Raw genomic sequence first — 16,311 nt, forward strand, 5'->3', positions numbered from 1 at the left:
TTAAAAACCTTGTCGTAAATACCCATTTATGTGTGGTTAAAAAAAGAGCCAGTGTGCTCCTGAGAGCTCAGGCCATCAAGTCTCCCATGACTTATACTACCGGCAGTTTCAAGCGATCTATTTAGATATGACTGTTACTGGTCTGCTTCCCTGACTAGAGTAGAAAAATTTTAATGGTAGCAACTGCATCCCTAACCCCAATACCTAGCTCTGGGATTAATACAGGTTTACGGAATGACTGTTCGGGATACAATCAATGGTTTTCATACTATAATTAATGGAACTCCAAGAACTTTTATGTGGGTGCCAAAGGTGGGTACAGATAGGGTGGAGATTTAAGCCTGCCCACCCTCTGATCAAACCAGAATGGTTTCAAGTTCCAAAAAAATAAATTTAAAACTTCTGTGTGTCACAGAACACCAAGAAAGTGAAGAGAAAATCCACAAAATGGGAGAAAACATTTAGACTCTCATATCTAGAATATATAAAGAACGGTTACAACTCAATAATAAGACAAATAACCCAATTTAAAAACGGACAATGGAATTGAATAGACCTTTCTCCAAAGAAGTTATTCAAATGGCCAATAAACATATGAAAATATTCCCAGCATCATCAATTACAAGGGAAACACAAATCAGAACCATAAGAGAGCCTACTTCACATCTACCAGGAAGACTATAATTAAAAACAAAAACAAAAGCAAAAACAAAAAACAGAAAACAGCAAGTGCTGGCAAGAATGTAGAGAAATTTGAGCCCTCATAAATTGCTGGTGGGAATATAACATAGGGCAGCTGTTGTGAAATATAGTTTGGAAGTTCATCAAAAAGTTAAATAGAATTTTCATATGATACAGCAATTCCACTTCTAGGTATATATCTAAGAGAGTTGAAAACATATGTCCACATAAAAACTTGCACACAGATGTTCATAACATCGTTATTCATAATAGCCAAACAGCAGGAACAGCCCAAATGTTCAATTGATAAATAAACGGTGGGGCGCCTGGGTGGCGCAGTCGGTTAAGCGTCCGACTTCAGCCAGGTCACGATCTCGCGGTCCGTGAGTTCGAGCCCCGCGTCAGGCTCTGGGCTGATGGCTCGGAGCCTGGAGCCTGTTTCCGATTCTGTGTCTCCCTCTCTCTCTGCCCCTCCCCCGTTCATGCTCTGTCTCTCTCTGTCCCAAAAATAAAAAAAAAAAAAAAAAAAAAAAAAAAAGTTGATAAATAAACGGTATGTGGTATACCCATACAACGGGATATTATTCAGCCATAAATAGGAATGAATTACTGATAAATGCCACAGCATGGAAGTACCTTGAAAACATCATGTTAAATGAAAGAAACCAAACATACAAAAACCAGGTATTATACGGCCCAATCTACATGAAATGTCCACAACAGGGAAATCCACAGGGACAGAAAATAGATTAATTAGTGGTTGCCACAGATTGGAGGGGACGGAGGAATTATGAGTGACTGCTAACAGGTACTAGGTTTCTTTGTGGAGTGACGGAAATGTTCTGGGACTGAGTTGTATACTTTAAAAGGGTGAAGTTTGTTAAGTAATTTATTATTTCAATAAAAAGATTTTCAAAGAAAAAAAAATAAGAAATGAGTTTCTCTGTGATGGCCTCTGTACTTAGCTGCTGTGTTATAGATCAGAGGCCCTTCTCTGCTGGATAGGATGGACCTCAGTAGTTTTGTGTAGGAAAACTCTGCCAGAAAAAAAAAAAAATATATATATATTTTTAATATTTTAATATATATATTAATATATATTATATATATTTTTAATATATGTGTGTGTGTATATATATATATATATATTTTATTTATTTATTTATTTATTTATTTATTTATTTATTTATTTTTTAAATTTACTCCAAGGAGCGTTTACTGAGCTCCTGCTTGGGCCATTCTCTCTACCAGGTGTTGGGATAAATTCCTGGGCTGGATGACTTCATGATCTAGTAGAAGACAAACTCAAGAACTAAATTTGATTCCGTATGATAAAAACTGTAACAAAGCTTTTGTAACCAATGCTATGCTGAATTCCACCTAGCATTGGGCAGGAGTGTGGCAGGATGAAGAGGTAGGAAGGTAACAGGGACAGCTTCAAAGAGGAGACGACATGTGAGCTGGGCTTTGGAGGATGCTTAGGCATAGGCAAGGTGAAGAGGCTGAAGAGGTCATTCCAAGCAGGGGGAGGGGCACCAGCACAGGTGTGAAAGCGTGCAGCAAGTCTGAAGACCACTGACTGACCCAAAGTGAGGCTGAAATAAATACAGGTGAGAGACTCAAATGCCTTGCTAAGAAGTTGAGATACTATCTTATGGATAGGGTGATCCCCGGAAGGTTTGAGAGGTTGAGACCTGTATTGAAAAATACAGATACACTGTGGAGGTCGAGCAGTAGGAGAAACAAGGCAGACAGAAAAACTTAGAAGCTTTTTAATAATGTGCTTTCAAAGTAGACTCTTCCCTCTTTTCCTTCCCCTTTCCCGGTCCTCAATCTTCTCATCCCCGTCTTCACACGTCACCCTCTGCTAGAACAGAGATGTTAGCTGCCTCTGGGTTCTCCTGGTTCATGTCAAAGCGTCTAGCCGCGTGATTAACCTCCACCCTCTTCTGCCAGGCGGGCACCGCCATCAAACACTGCTTTCTTCCAGCATGGGACATGTTTGCTGGCATTTCTAGAAAATGTCAGAGGAGCTGCGTCTATGTGAAGAGTTCTTGTGAGTTCAGGTGTTTGGTGAGGTGGACGACTGTCCCCATTCATAAGGGCTCTTTTTAATGCCACTGTAATGATGTGCATATGCCCATCAGGCAGCTAATAGTGGAGGCTTTCGTATGTCTTCATTAAAATTTATGGTTAGAGTCATAAGGACTCAATGAAGGTACAGACTTCTTATAAAGGGAGGCTTGTAATGATGGGTTATTAGCTATGATGATGATGGTGGTGGTGGTGGTGGTGGTGATGCCAAGAGAGTCTGTTCCCATCCTAAGCTTTACTTTATTCATCGTCAAGGACCCCAGGCCAGGCCCTACAGCAACACCCCCCACCCCACCCACTTCCTTCAGTTTTTGTCTATCACTCAGCTGGCCACTTCCTTTCCATCTTCCTTCCCTCGTCCCCACTGTGGCCTTCCTGTCAAGCCCCCTTTCCTGGCCACAAGACCTTATAGGGAAAGCCATCACCTCCCCCACTTCTGGCCCTGAGGCACAAAAGACCTGTGGTTGGCCTGCAACCCTGGTGTGATCGCAGTGATTCCACTTTCGATGCCACCTTTTGACACACAGACATTCTACATTTTGATGAAGAACCATGTTTCTTCCCTCAGTTACGCTCTTGGGTGTCACATCCGTGCTCCCTTTTAGGAGTTCCATGGTTTTAGTGCTTACATTTGGGTCTTTCACCTCTTTTGAATTAATTTTTGTATATGATAGCAGTAGGGGTCCAAATTCATGCTTTTGCATGTGGACATCCAACTGTCCCAGCATCGTTTGTCAAAAAAAAAAACGATTCTTTCACCACCGAATGGTCTTGGCGTCTTCGCTGGAAAACAACTGAGCATGGATGTGTGGGTTTATCTCTGGATTCTCCATTCTATTCCATATGCCTGCCCTTATGCCAACACCATACTATCTTGAGTACAGTAATTTTGGAGTTATGAAATCAGGAAGTATGAATCCTCCAACTTTCTCTCTCTTTTTTTTCCCCAAGATTGTTTTGGCTATTCCGAGTTCCTTGCATTTCCCTATGCATTTTGGGATCAGCTCATCCATTTCTGCAAGAGCCCACTGGGATTGTGACAGAGACTGCACTGAATCTGGAGATCAATTTGGGGAGGACTGCCATGTTAACAATATTAAGTCTTCCATTCCCTGCACATGGGTGTCTTCCCATTTATTTAGGTCTTAAATTTCTTTCAATAATGTTTTGTGGTTTTCCAAGTCTTTTATTATTTTTGATTCGTTTGATGATAATGTTTACCTATTTTTGAGAGCATGAGCAGAGAAGGGGCAGAGAGAGAGGGAGACCCAGAATCCTAAGCAGGCTCCAGTCTCCGAGCTGTCAGCACAGAGCCTGACGTGGGGCTCAAACCCACAAACCGCGAGATCATGACCCAAGCCCAAGTTGGATGTCCAACCGAGCCACCCAGGCGCCCCCTTTTTTAAATTTATTATTTTTTTAATGTTTATCTATTTTTGAGAGAGTAACTTGAATTGTTTTCATTTCATTTTTGGATAGTTCATTTTGGATTACATGTGTATAGAAATACAATTGATTTTTGTGTGTTCTTGTATCCTACAACCCTGCTGAACTCATTTATCAACTGTCTTTTTGTGTGTATTTTCTATACAAAATATCATGTCATCTATTAAATATAGTTTTACATCTTCCTCTTCAACCTGGATGCCTTTTCTTTTTCTTTTTAAAAAAAATTTTTTTAACGTTTATTTATTTTTGAGACAGAGAGAGACAGAGCATGAATGGGAGAGGGTCAGAGAGAGAGGGAGACACAGAATCCGAAACAGGCTCCAGGCTCTGAGCGGTCAGCACAGAGCCTGACGCGGGGCTCGAACTCACGGACTGCGAGATCATGACCTGAGCTGAAGTCAGACGCTTAACCGACTGAGCCACCCAGGCGCCCCACCTTTTCTTTTTCTTGACTAATTTTCCTGGGTAGAATCTCTAGAACAAAGTTGAACAGAAGTGGTGAGAGTGAACATCCTGGTCTTTTCCTGATCTTAGGTTGGGAAGCTTTTAGTCTTTTACCATGAAGTAAGATGTTAGCTGTGGGGCATTAGATGTTCTTTATCAGGCTGTTGAAGTCCCCTTCTCTTTCCACTTCGTTGTGTGTGTGTGTGTGTGTGTGTGTGTGTGTGTGTGTGTTTTATCAAGAAAGGGTGGTGGATTTTTGTTAAATGCTTTTTCTGTATCTGCTGAGATGATCATGGGATTTTCGTTCTTTATTCTACTAATCTAGTATATTACATTGACTGATTTTCATTGGGCCAACCTTGTATTTTGAGGATAAATCCCACTTGGTCATGATGTATAATTTCTTTTATATGCTGCTGGATTCAGTTTACTGGTATTTTCTTGAGCATTTTTGCATTTATATTGATAAGTTTTCTTGTGAAGTCTGGCTTTGGTATCAGGATACTACTGATATCATAGAAGAAGATCGGGAGTGTTCTCTTCTATTTTTTGGAGAGTTTGAGAAGGATTGGTGTTAAATCTTCTTTAAACATTTGTTACAATTCATGACAAACTCATGAAACCATATGGTCCTGGGCTTTCCTTTGTGGGAAGTTTTAAAAAAATCTTATTTACTGTCATAATTCTACTCAGATTCTGTATTTCTTGAGTCAGTATTGGCAGTTTGTGTTTTTCTAGGAATTTGTCCATTTCATTTCGGTTATCCAATTTGCTGGCATATGATTGTTCCTGTCATTTTATTTTTTTATTTGAGATAGAGAAAGAGAGAGAGAGAGAGAAAGAGAGAGAGAGAGAAGAGAGAGGAAAGGAAGGAGGGAGGGGGGGGAGAACACGAACAAACGGGGAGAAGGGGCAGAGAGACAGAGAATCTTAAGCAGGCTCCACACTCAGCGTACAGTCCAATGCAGGGCTTGATCTCATGGCCCTGGGATTATGACCTGAGCTGAAATTAAGAGTCAGACATTCAACTGACTGAGCCACCCAGGTGCCCCCTTTTCATTTTCTTACAGACCTTTTTAATTCTGTAAGGTTGGTAGTAAGGAGCCTCCTTACATTCTCGATTTAGACATTTGAGTCTTTCTCTCTCTCTCTCTCTCTCTCTGTCTCTCTCTTTGGTCAGTCTAGCTAAAAGTTTGTCAATTTATCTTTGCAAAGAAGCAACTTCTGGTTTCATTGATTTTCTCTATTTTTTATTATCTATTTTGTTTATTTTCACTCTAATTTTATTTCCTTCCTCTTGCTTGCTTTGTGTGTAGTTTGCTCTTCTTTTTCTAGTTTCTTACAGTACAAGGTTAAGTTATTGATTTGAGATCTTTCTTCCTTTCTAGTCCAGGCATTGATAGCTAAAAATTTCCCTCCAAACACTGCAGACCCACCCAGATGTTCTACGTAGAGTGCTATGCCATGTCATTCCTAAGACCAAACCCTTTTTCCTTTCTATTCACATTAGGGAAGAACAATTGGTGTATCTCAGAATTATTCAGCTAGCACCTTCAACAATCAAGCCTATTGTTTGTCTTCATACCTGGTCCAATTATAGCCCAGTAATGAACACTGAAAGTCTGTGCTTCTATTTCAGAATACAAATTGTGGGATTTCACAAATCTTGTAGTTCTTAATTTTTTTTTTTATTTGAATATAGTTGACACACACAATGTTATGTGAGTTTCAGGTGTACAACACGGTGATCTGACAACTCTCTCTGTTACGCTGTGTTCACCACAAGCGTGGCTACCATCTGTCACCATACAATGCGATCACCGTCACAGAGATGTACATTCATAGGGAATATATTCCCTATGCCATAGCTTCCATTTCTGACACTTATTTATTCCATATCTGGAGGCCTGTACCTCCCACTGCTCTTCACCCATTTTGCCTGCTCCCCCCTCAACCTCTGGCAACCAGTTTGTTCTCTGTATCGATGAGTCTGTCTCTGCTTTTCTTTGTTTTTGTTTTTTTTAGATTCCATATATAAGTGAAACCATATAGTATTTGTCTTTCTTTGCCTGACTTATTTCACTCAGCATGACACCCTCTAGGTCCATCCATGTTGTCACAAATGGCAAGATCTCATTCTTTTTTATGGCTGAGTAATATTCCATTGTGTGTGTGCGTGTGTGTGTACGCACACATCTTCTTTACCTATTTATCTATCAGTGGACACTTGGGTTCTTCCGTATCTTTGCTACAACAAATAATGCTGCAATGAACACAGAGGCGCACATATCTTTTCAAATTAGTGTTTCTGTTTTCTTTGGATAAATACCCAGTAGTGGAATTAGTGGATCGTATTGTATTTCTATTTTTAAATTTCTGAGGAACCTCCATACTGTTTTCGACAGTGGCTGCACCGAGTTACATTCCCACCAACAGTGCACGAGGGTTCCTTTTTCTCCACATCCTCGCCAACACTTGTTATTTCTAGTCTTTTTGATTCCAGCCATTCTGACAGGTGTGAGGTGAAAACTCATCGTGGTTTTGCTTTGTATTTCCCTGACGATTAGTGATGTTGAGCATCTTTTCGTGTGTCTGTTGGCCTTGCAGTTCTAAAAAAAATCAACATTTTAAGGTAGAAGATATTTCTGACTGGGTATAAAGATGACTTAAAAGAATTCACTTCTTACTAGTAAAGTAAATAAACAGAAGTCTAAATTAGGGATTTGCTAATTGTCTTCCTGAGTACCTACAGATGTTGGGTAGGAATTTATTTTTAGTTGTAATATGTTTGAAACATATATATATAGTGAAAGTAATAATCCATTTTTCTGGTTGTCATATTTTAGACACCCTGAACATTCTGAAACACATATGTGAACTTAAAAATGACTCACGAAAAGGATTTCTGCCTAACATTTACTTTTCTCTTCTCTTGACCTGGGAAGCTCCTACTCATTCTTTTTAAGACCTAGCTTAAATGCCACCTACCCTGGGGAGGGCCTCTCCTTATCACCCCCAGGACAAACTCTCCTGTCTCTGGGTTCTACAGACGCACCCTACACTGAGCCATACTATTCATTTCTGTGTCCATATCTTTCTCATGTCTGTGAATTACTTAGGGGCAGGCTCAAGGGTGACGTCCTTGCCTCCATCTTTGCAGTTCCCAGCACCTCAATCCACTGATGGCCTCCACTAGTGGGCTCCAGCCAGCCTGGGATTTGGTGACCCAGAAATCATTGCTGTATTCATACCTGCCGCATCACCATTGTGGCCAGTCCTTTGTTGCCAGCCAAGCTAGAACCCTAGGCACCAGGGAGAGTGTTGGATGGATAAGTAGCTTCCTGAGTCCCAGCACATCGTATTGGATCTGGACGCGGGGCTGTGCTTCTGCCTTTCTACCGTGACTTACACACCTAGTCTACAGCTGGCCTGGAAGCCCTGATCTCTCTAGGCTTGGAGGCTGTCCCCACCATGGTCTGCTCAACTTGGGCTATCAAACAGCAGGAACTTTTGATAACTATTTGCTGAATGAATGCACGCGAGCCCACCCATTTTACTTCATTAAAGAGAGGCACAAGCCTCTATCTTCCTTCTCAGATGAGCTCTGACCTTACACATACCACTTGGGTTTCTGACTTCATTTGGCACCTGCTAGTTTTACTAGGGTCACTATCAGCAGTGCAAAGACTGAAGACAGATGGTCAGATCACGGGGGCAGCAGGTGGTCACTGTCGAGAATGAAGAGTGACCAAAGAAAGCAGGGATGATCACGAGACAGAGCACAGGAGAGTACCAAGCAGAGCAGCACAGCCACGTAGGGCTATTTAGCCTGGGAATAAACAGCTCTACACACCTCAAGAGGCCCAGACATATTATTGAGTGCCAAGGCCAAACACAGGCAAAGGGGTTGGTAAAATTCAGTGGAAGAATAAGGTAAGCCCCACACAATTTTATAACCCCAGAGGGCATCAATACATCAAAGTTTAGCTCAGTATCATGTTCAAAACAAGGACCTGAGTCATCAAGAAAAGGTTAAATGATATTCATTACACACTGTCAACAGGCTGCCAAGAGCAAATACATTTTAGAAACACTTCTTTCTAAAAATGAAAATTTCTCATTGATGTCAGAGCTTCAAGTGGTAAATCTCAGTTATCTGGACAATAGGGGCCATCTTATTCCCCAAAGATATCGGATGGCTAAGGCACCGTGGCATACACAGAGACACTTATCACTTAACAATTAATCAAGCACTTCACACCACAGGTATTCAGGAACTGGAGAGGGCCCAATTACATAAGAATTTTAAAGGAAGAAGTTCTTTTGAGAGAAGCAAGTCTGAGGCATCGACACTATCATTAGGATATCACGCATATCCTGAGTTAGCCAGTTCCAAGCCACGTAAACTCTACCCACTAAAATTAAACTGGATTGCCCTGATTTCTGACTGGAGCTGGATTCTCTCGTTGCCTTGACTATCTATCCTTCCAGGTCCTGATCCGCAGTCCAGATTTCACATTCAGGATTCTTACTCCTGTTTAACTTTTGGTGTCTTCCATTTGGACATCTGGTAGCTAGCTGTGGCTTTGTTCCACGATTCTACTTCCTGACTCCCGGACTGGCTCTGACATTCATTGCTGGCCGTTCTAGGGCTGGCCTCCGCCCACCTGGTCTTGTCTTATTACTTCTTCACTGTTTACCAGGTTATGCTGGGAGGGCAAGCTATATCCACACAATAATCAAGTATGTTACACTGGGCTTTACTTAGCTCTTTTGTATATGACTCTGAATACATACATCCATCTTGTTCTAACTAGGCTCCCTTAGGGGTGGTGCCCTTAACTCTGACCCGACTTTTCTCTAACAGCAACAGTGCACACTGTCATTGGACACACACCTCACAACGGGGCATATCCCACACGCAAGGAGTAAAACGGCTCAAATCCTAGCTGGTTATTTTCACACAGGAACAGAAGGCCTAAAAGTCAGGTACAAATGAAGATAGATAGTTAATAGCCCTCTGGGATCTAAAAGGGCAGATTTAGTCCTGAAAGACATTATGGAAGAGGTTCTCAAACCTTAATGTGCAGAGTGACCTGGGAAGCTGGTCAAATGTAGATTCCTGGGCTCCACCCCTAGAAAGTCGAATCCAGTGATCTGAGTCCAAGAATCTGCATTTTTAACCAAAGCCTCAGGTAACTCTGATGCAGTTAGTCCTGAGACTCCCCTTTGAGAAACACTGTATCACTGCAATGGGAAATGTGACAAACATGGGACAAGCAGAGTAATTAACACCTCCTCCCAGTCCCACCATCCTTTCCTTCTTAGAAGCTAGGATGCACTTTGCAGAAGGCAGGTCAATTGGCCAATTCTTTCCTAATACTCATCATGGAACATCAGCTCAGTTCCAAGATCAATTTATGTTTGTTCTAGTAAATACAGTGTAAATTTCGCAAGTTTCCTTGAAGAAGATATTTTTAATAGGTCTTTTGCATAAACTGGAACAGGTGTCTACATTATATTTTTCTCTCAACTGAGGAAGAACTGCTATAAAGAAAAACATACCATTTACGTCACATGCTACTATCCTTCCCACAGACCATCCTGCCTTAGAACATCTCTTTAGGATAATTTCAAAAGTCTCAGGATTTGCCCAAATCAAGCAAGTGGAAATATTTTACATTTAACAGCGATCATTACTACTTTAAATAAGGAATGAAAGTATCTGTTTGATTCAGAAAAACTTCAAATTAGCTCACCAGCAATGCATGTATCGCTGGTGAGGGGTATCTGTACCTGAATGTTCTAATGCTCAGGAGCCCGGCCAGGCAAGATCAGTGGAGTCCAGAGAGCCCAGCAGTCTGTGCATCTGACTGGGTAGCCAAGTTTCCCTGGGAATGTCCCTAAGCAACCCTGGAGGGGGAACCTCAGGAAAATCAGTTTAATTGGGAGGATTCTGATGGGGATAGGACGCTTTTGGAATCTAAGATGACAGAAGATATTGATGAGCTATTAGATCCAGGGGGCCTGTCTGATATTTGAGATAATGGGACCTCCATTTGTTTCAGGACGATGCCTTCATTTTTGCACTAACATGGTTTATGGCTTGCAGGGGATATATGGACTGACGGATGCAACCATTAAGGATGTTAGAGCCCCATTCTTACTATTATTGTGATATGTGTGCGCGTTTGTTTTTTTCCTAGGAGGATCTTTATTTTTTCCCCTAAATCTCATAACTGGTTATACAGATGTTTAATTGAGAGGAATAATTATGAATTACGATTTGTTTTTTTTCTTTCAAACTTTCCTATCTGAATCATTTATCGCCTTCATTACAAGTGTTTTAAATATTGTAAAATTAAAGTTTAAAAAATAAACATTGCCTGTAGGCAAGCCCAAGCCCAGAAAGTCAGTTTTTAAAAAACATTAGTGTTTTCTTAATTGGGAGCATTGTGTACTACAAGCCTTGTGTTCTGCTAATTTACAGAAAAACAGACTTTAAATTCAGAAGAAGGAGTAGAAAAAGTAGACTGAGAAAGAAATGCCGGTAGATTAACTCCATGAAGGCAAAGGGACAATGGAACTCGATGGATAAGGATTATCAGAGGTAGAAGGACTTAAAATGTGCGGGTTCTGGTTAAAAGCAGAAGAAGTTAGGAATGTGTTCTGGGGAAAATGCCTATTTAGGAAATTAAGGCTGAACTGTTGACCCAGAGCTTTGGAACATTTTTATCACCCCGCTATGCTTTGGGTAAATAAAGCAAGGGAGACAAATTTTATCCAGCTTATGTTTGCTGTTCGACTCTGACCCTTGCCTACTGGAATGACTTTAAATATCTGCTATGGAAAAAAAAATGATACCACTTTAATTTCCGGCTCTATCCCCATCTGGCCAGGGAGAAGAGGATGAATTGATATCATCCTGTTTTGTCTTTAGGGCTTCTGATACCCCTGAGGACCAGCCCGTGGGACAATCTGTTTGGGCAGGGATTCTGGGCCAGAATCAGGAGAGTGGGACTCCGGACAAGGCCGGTCCACGTAACACAGCTCAGAGCCATACAACACAACTTGCTCCGAGGATGTTGGGCACTGTGCTTCATTAGGAAACAAAATATAAGCTTTCCACACCATTAGGAATGACTTTAGGAGTGAAAGCACATAAGACGATGCCTCACCTCATCAACAATGCACTGCAGAAGCTGGAGAGGCTGCAACGGGAAAGAAGAGAGGAAAAAGTATTAGCCTCTGTGCAATGTCTTTACAGTGGAGTGGAAAGAAAAAAATCATTAATGCAATAAAATATAGCAAGATTAATCAACAACAGCAAACTCTTATAAAAACATTGATGCTCAGGATGTTCTATTATTTCTAATGGTACCTAATCTAATACAGGCAGTTAAAGGTTTGCATTTTCTTCAAAATGCAATTTGCTAAGTTTAAAACAAGGCATTCAAGCATGCAAAGGAAGCAGCCATCAGGAAAAAGAAAAGTGAATTTTTTTCTGAACTCATAAAGCTTACCATTAAAGATCCCTGGTTTTTCTGAATCTGAAAAAAGGCAATATGTAATTAGCATGTCATAATCAAAATGACTCACTTGGACACATTATGATCACTGAGAGAAAATTATTGCATTGCTGGTGGCAATTTGTGGGCATGTGTTAACACAATTTACATAATGAAAATACACAAATGTTAATAGCTCGCTTCTCATTTATAGGCGAAAGTCAGCAGAATGTTAATTTCACACAACACTTTTTAGTACCCTCCAGGTTGTATTAGAATAGGGAGAAAAACCATAATCCATTTCAAAAGGCTGTTTACGATTCAGATATAAATAATGTTTTATATTGCTAGATTGTGAACACTGGGCTTAATGTTGCAATCATTGCTAATGTTATGAAGCTCACTCTTTTTAAATTAAAAACCGATTTATTTAAAATTGAAATTAAATCATAGTCAGAAATTAGAATTTTGGATTCCTGCCAGTGTCTGTTCACAATCCCCTATTTTTTGAAGAAAACTTTAATTATGTGGTTGAAGTATTTGTCTTTAACTCAGGAGTGGGGTGAAGACACCACCTTTTCCAAAGTTCCTTCAGCCTGTTTCCTGGGAAGCAGTGCTCTCTGGGAAAATCAAATTCATGCAAGTTTTACACTGTTTTCCAGGGAACAAAAAGCAGAGGCAAGTAAATGTCTGCTCCTAACCAACATTCTGAAGGCAGGCTGTTCACACATCTAACACCGATAAGCCGCGTCTCTTAGAAAATGACTAAAATGTGACACCAAATTCATAACACATCCAGTTACTAACTGAAATATTAAACACTTCAATCCCCCACCCCCACACAAATGACTGCAGTTATTACTAACTCAATGCAAATAAAGTCCCAGGCACTAAGTTTCCTAAGAAGGAAAATTTCAGGAACCAAGTATGATATTGATGGGTCAGTTGTTTGCTGAGATAACTGAGCTCCAACCAGCTAGTAAGATACAGGGATAATTGTAACAGGACATTTGATCACCGAACAACACAGGGGTTAGAGATGCTGACCCCTGTGCAGTTGAAAATCCATATATAACTTTTGACTCCCCAGATACAATCATCCTACTGTTGACCAAAAGTGTTACCAGTAACAAGTAATAATAAGGAATCGATTAACACATATTTTGCATGGTAGATGTATTATATGCTATATTCTTATAAGAACGTAACCTAGAGAAAAGAGAGTTAAGAAAATTATTAAGAAAATCGTAAGGAAGGTGTGCCTGGGTGGCTCAGTCGGCTGGGTGTCCGACTCAGCTTCAGCTCCAATCTTGATCTCAGGTTTGTGAGTTCAAGTCCTGCACTTGGCTCCATGCTGGGCGTGGAGCCTAGTTTAAAAAATAAATCATAAGGAAGAGAAAATACATTTACAGTTCTGCACTGTATTTATAAAAAAAAACCCTGCATATAAGTGACTCATGCAGTTCAAACCCATGGTTGTTTAAGAGCCAGGTGTATTTTTTAAGTAAAAAAAAACTGTTAATGGTGTTTTAAGAAGTTCTTCCATGTATATTTGATCTGCACAAGTACCCTGAGGTTGGCAAGGATGGTCATTTCTATCCTCTGGAGGGAAAACTGGGCCTCCCAGTGGACAGGGCAGGGGCAGGGGCAGGGACAGGGTGAAGGCCACAGGGACAGGCTGTGGTACTGTGGCTTCTCCCGTGCTCTTTTCTTCCCCCATATCTACCTATGGTCACAGCACGATTTCAAAACAACTGGATTTGTGTAGATATACTTGTAGATATATTTGTAGAAATATTCTTGGCATGGTAAAGTGAGTAAATAATCAATTTGGGCAGGTGGGTTCCTTTCAGCTAGAATGCATGCTTCTCAAGGGCAGAAACTATGTTTTTGCATTTCTTTTGCATCCACGAGGCTTCTCAACAGACCCTTCCTTCACCAGTCCTTGAGTGTTTTAAAAAGCACTTTCCTGTGTATTATCCCAACTAAACATGGCGCTCACTCATCCCTGCTCTACTCAGTCACCACTCCCTGAAACCTCTGTCCCAGGCTGACTGGCTCGTAGTCTCCTCAGGTAGTTCCCGCTTAATGTTATGCCGAATTACTGCTCCTTCCTCTAGTCACTGAGTATTTCTGCATAATGCTCTGATGGGAAAGATTTACTTTAAAAAGGAAGAGAGGGACACCTGGGTGGCTCAGTCAGTTAAGACTCTGACTTCTGCTCAGATAATGATCTCATGGTTCATGAGTTCGAGCCTCACATCGGGCTCTGCGCTGACAGCTCAGAGCCTGGAGCCTGCTTCAGATTCTGTGTTGTGCTCTCTCTCTGCTCCTCTCCCGCTCTCTCTCTCTCTCTCTCTCTCTCTCAAAAATAAACATAAATTTTTTTTTAAAAACGGGGTGCCTGGGTGGCTCAGTCAGTTGAGCGTCCGACCTCGGCTCAGGTCATGATCTCGCAGTTTGTGAGTTGGAGCCCCATGTCGGGCTCTGCGTTGACAGCTCAGAGCCTGGAGCCTGCTTCGGATTCTGTGTCTCCCTCTCTCTCTGCCCCTCTCCCATTCACTCTTTCTCTATCAAAAATGGATAAATGTTAAAAAAGTTAAAAAAAAAAAAAAAGGAAGAGAGAGGGTTAACTACCACCCTGGAGAGGCTAAGGATTTTAGTAAGAAGCCATACCCCTTTTCAAAACTCATGAATGGCCCAGGTAACTTCCCAACAGGAGATTGGCTTTTATTTATTTATTTTTCAAGTACACATGGATCCTCTCCCCCCACCCTCCATTCTTAGTAAGATATATCTACTTCAACAGGAGGGCTACTTGTAATGAACAAATTAGAAATCCATTTTTGGCAAAGAGAGTGTTTTTCACAAATTTCCAACAGTCAGGGGGGATTACAACATTCTCTGAGGAAAACATGTGGCAAACATTCTAAGTGAGATGTTTCAAAATAAATTCAGGAATAAACTGTGCGACACTGTTCCCAGCAATACATAAGTTGTGTGAAATGAGCTCAGGGGAGAACATTTTTCCTCATGACCTAAACTCTTAAGAGGTCTCCACCTTGCCCTATTCTGTGGGTTAAAGAAACCATGGTTGAAGACAAAATTTTACTATTTTAATGCTTTCTCCTTACAACGAGGAAGAGGGAAACAGCAGTATCAGAGTCTTTTTTATGATCTTCTAACTATACCATTTTGCCCAGGTTTTTAAAGAGAGATGTTGTTACCAGGTTTTATTACACAGCTTTGATAGCTACATATTATGTGAAATCATCTTCATAAATTTTGTATTAAGGTAGCAGTGCCAGTACCTGAAATTGATTCAAAATGCTTAAGATACTCAATTACTTTTTAACACTGTTACACAATGCGGTGACTTATATCTTCTATTTCACGAGAACTTGAGGACACAACATCATTGTAATTGATTCATTTTCTCAATTAAATAAAGCTACTGTGCTTTTCTTTATATGAATGCCACACAGACCATAGAGTTAGATATATTCTTTCCTTTCTTGGTCTCAGATATATTGCCTTAAAGGTTACATTCTGTTCCTCTGTTTAATTCCACCAGAAAATTTAATGCCACGGTCATATTTTTCAAATTCTGAATTGCCATGTACCCGACTGTATTTATATTAGGCTTATTTTTCACTGCTAAACTCTTTGTTGTTTACCTTTTTCAAGATCACATTACCGTACGGGCACAGCAACCATAAAACAGACTGCAACAAAGTCAACCTCCAGTCACTGCCTCTGCTTTTACACACAGTTCATGAGAAAGTGAAGCCCCTAGTTTTACAGCACATTAAAAGTGGTACTAAGGGTGCTTGATATAAAATGTTAGCTTTGTCAATGCCTCTCTTTATTCTAGGTCTGCCTTCCAAATGCTGAGCTGTGAGAGCAGAGTTCAGAGGAACACAATAATATTGTTAGGGCTGATGAACTGCCTGTACCTCACAACACAGGAAATGCTGTTTATAACTAACTCGTCCAAGTCCAGATTCCCGTTTGCACATTTTGCTGGTGTTGAGTAGTCTGCATCTAACTAGTACTTTGGGACAATGAACAGAACAATAATTGCTCCAGCCGTTACACTTTGCTAATCAGTCTCCAGAACTAGTAGCATTTTCAT

The 16,311-nt window shown here is 40.7% G+C and overlaps 1 protein-coding gene across 14 annotated transcripts in view; it reads right to left on the minus strand.

The window, feature by feature from the left end:
* MAP2K5 (mitogen-activated protein kinase kinase 5) overlaps positions 1-16,311 on the minus strand; it is a 270,908-nt gene that overhangs the window by 52,640 nt on the left and 201,957 nt on the right. For 6 of the 14 annotated variants that reach the window (XM_078448783.2, XM_078448781.2, XM_078448780.2 and 3 more), the window contains 2 exons: positions 12,192-12,218; positions 11,847-11,879 (listed from right to left, as the gene is read on the minus strand). The exons of 2 other annotated variants lie outside the window; for them this stretch is intronic. In XM_078448783.2, coding sequence (XP_078304909.1) covers positions 11,847-11,879; positions 12,192-12,218 — 60 coding nt within the window. The remainder of the gene's footprint in view (positions 1-11,846; positions 11,880-12,191; positions 12,219-16,311) is intronic. 6 more of the 14 variants (XM_078448784.2, XM_078448782.2, XM_081795850.1 and 3 more) reach the window with 1 other exon arrangement.

Source organism: Panthera onca, chromosome B3 (assembly GCF_046562875.1).
Source record: "Panthera onca isolate mPanOnc1 chromosome B3, mPanOnc1 haplotype 2, whole genome shotgun sequence".
In the NCBI taxonomy this organism is placed as follows: domain Eukaryota; kingdom Metazoa; phylum Chordata; class Mammalia; order Carnivora; family Felidae; genus Panthera; species Panthera onca.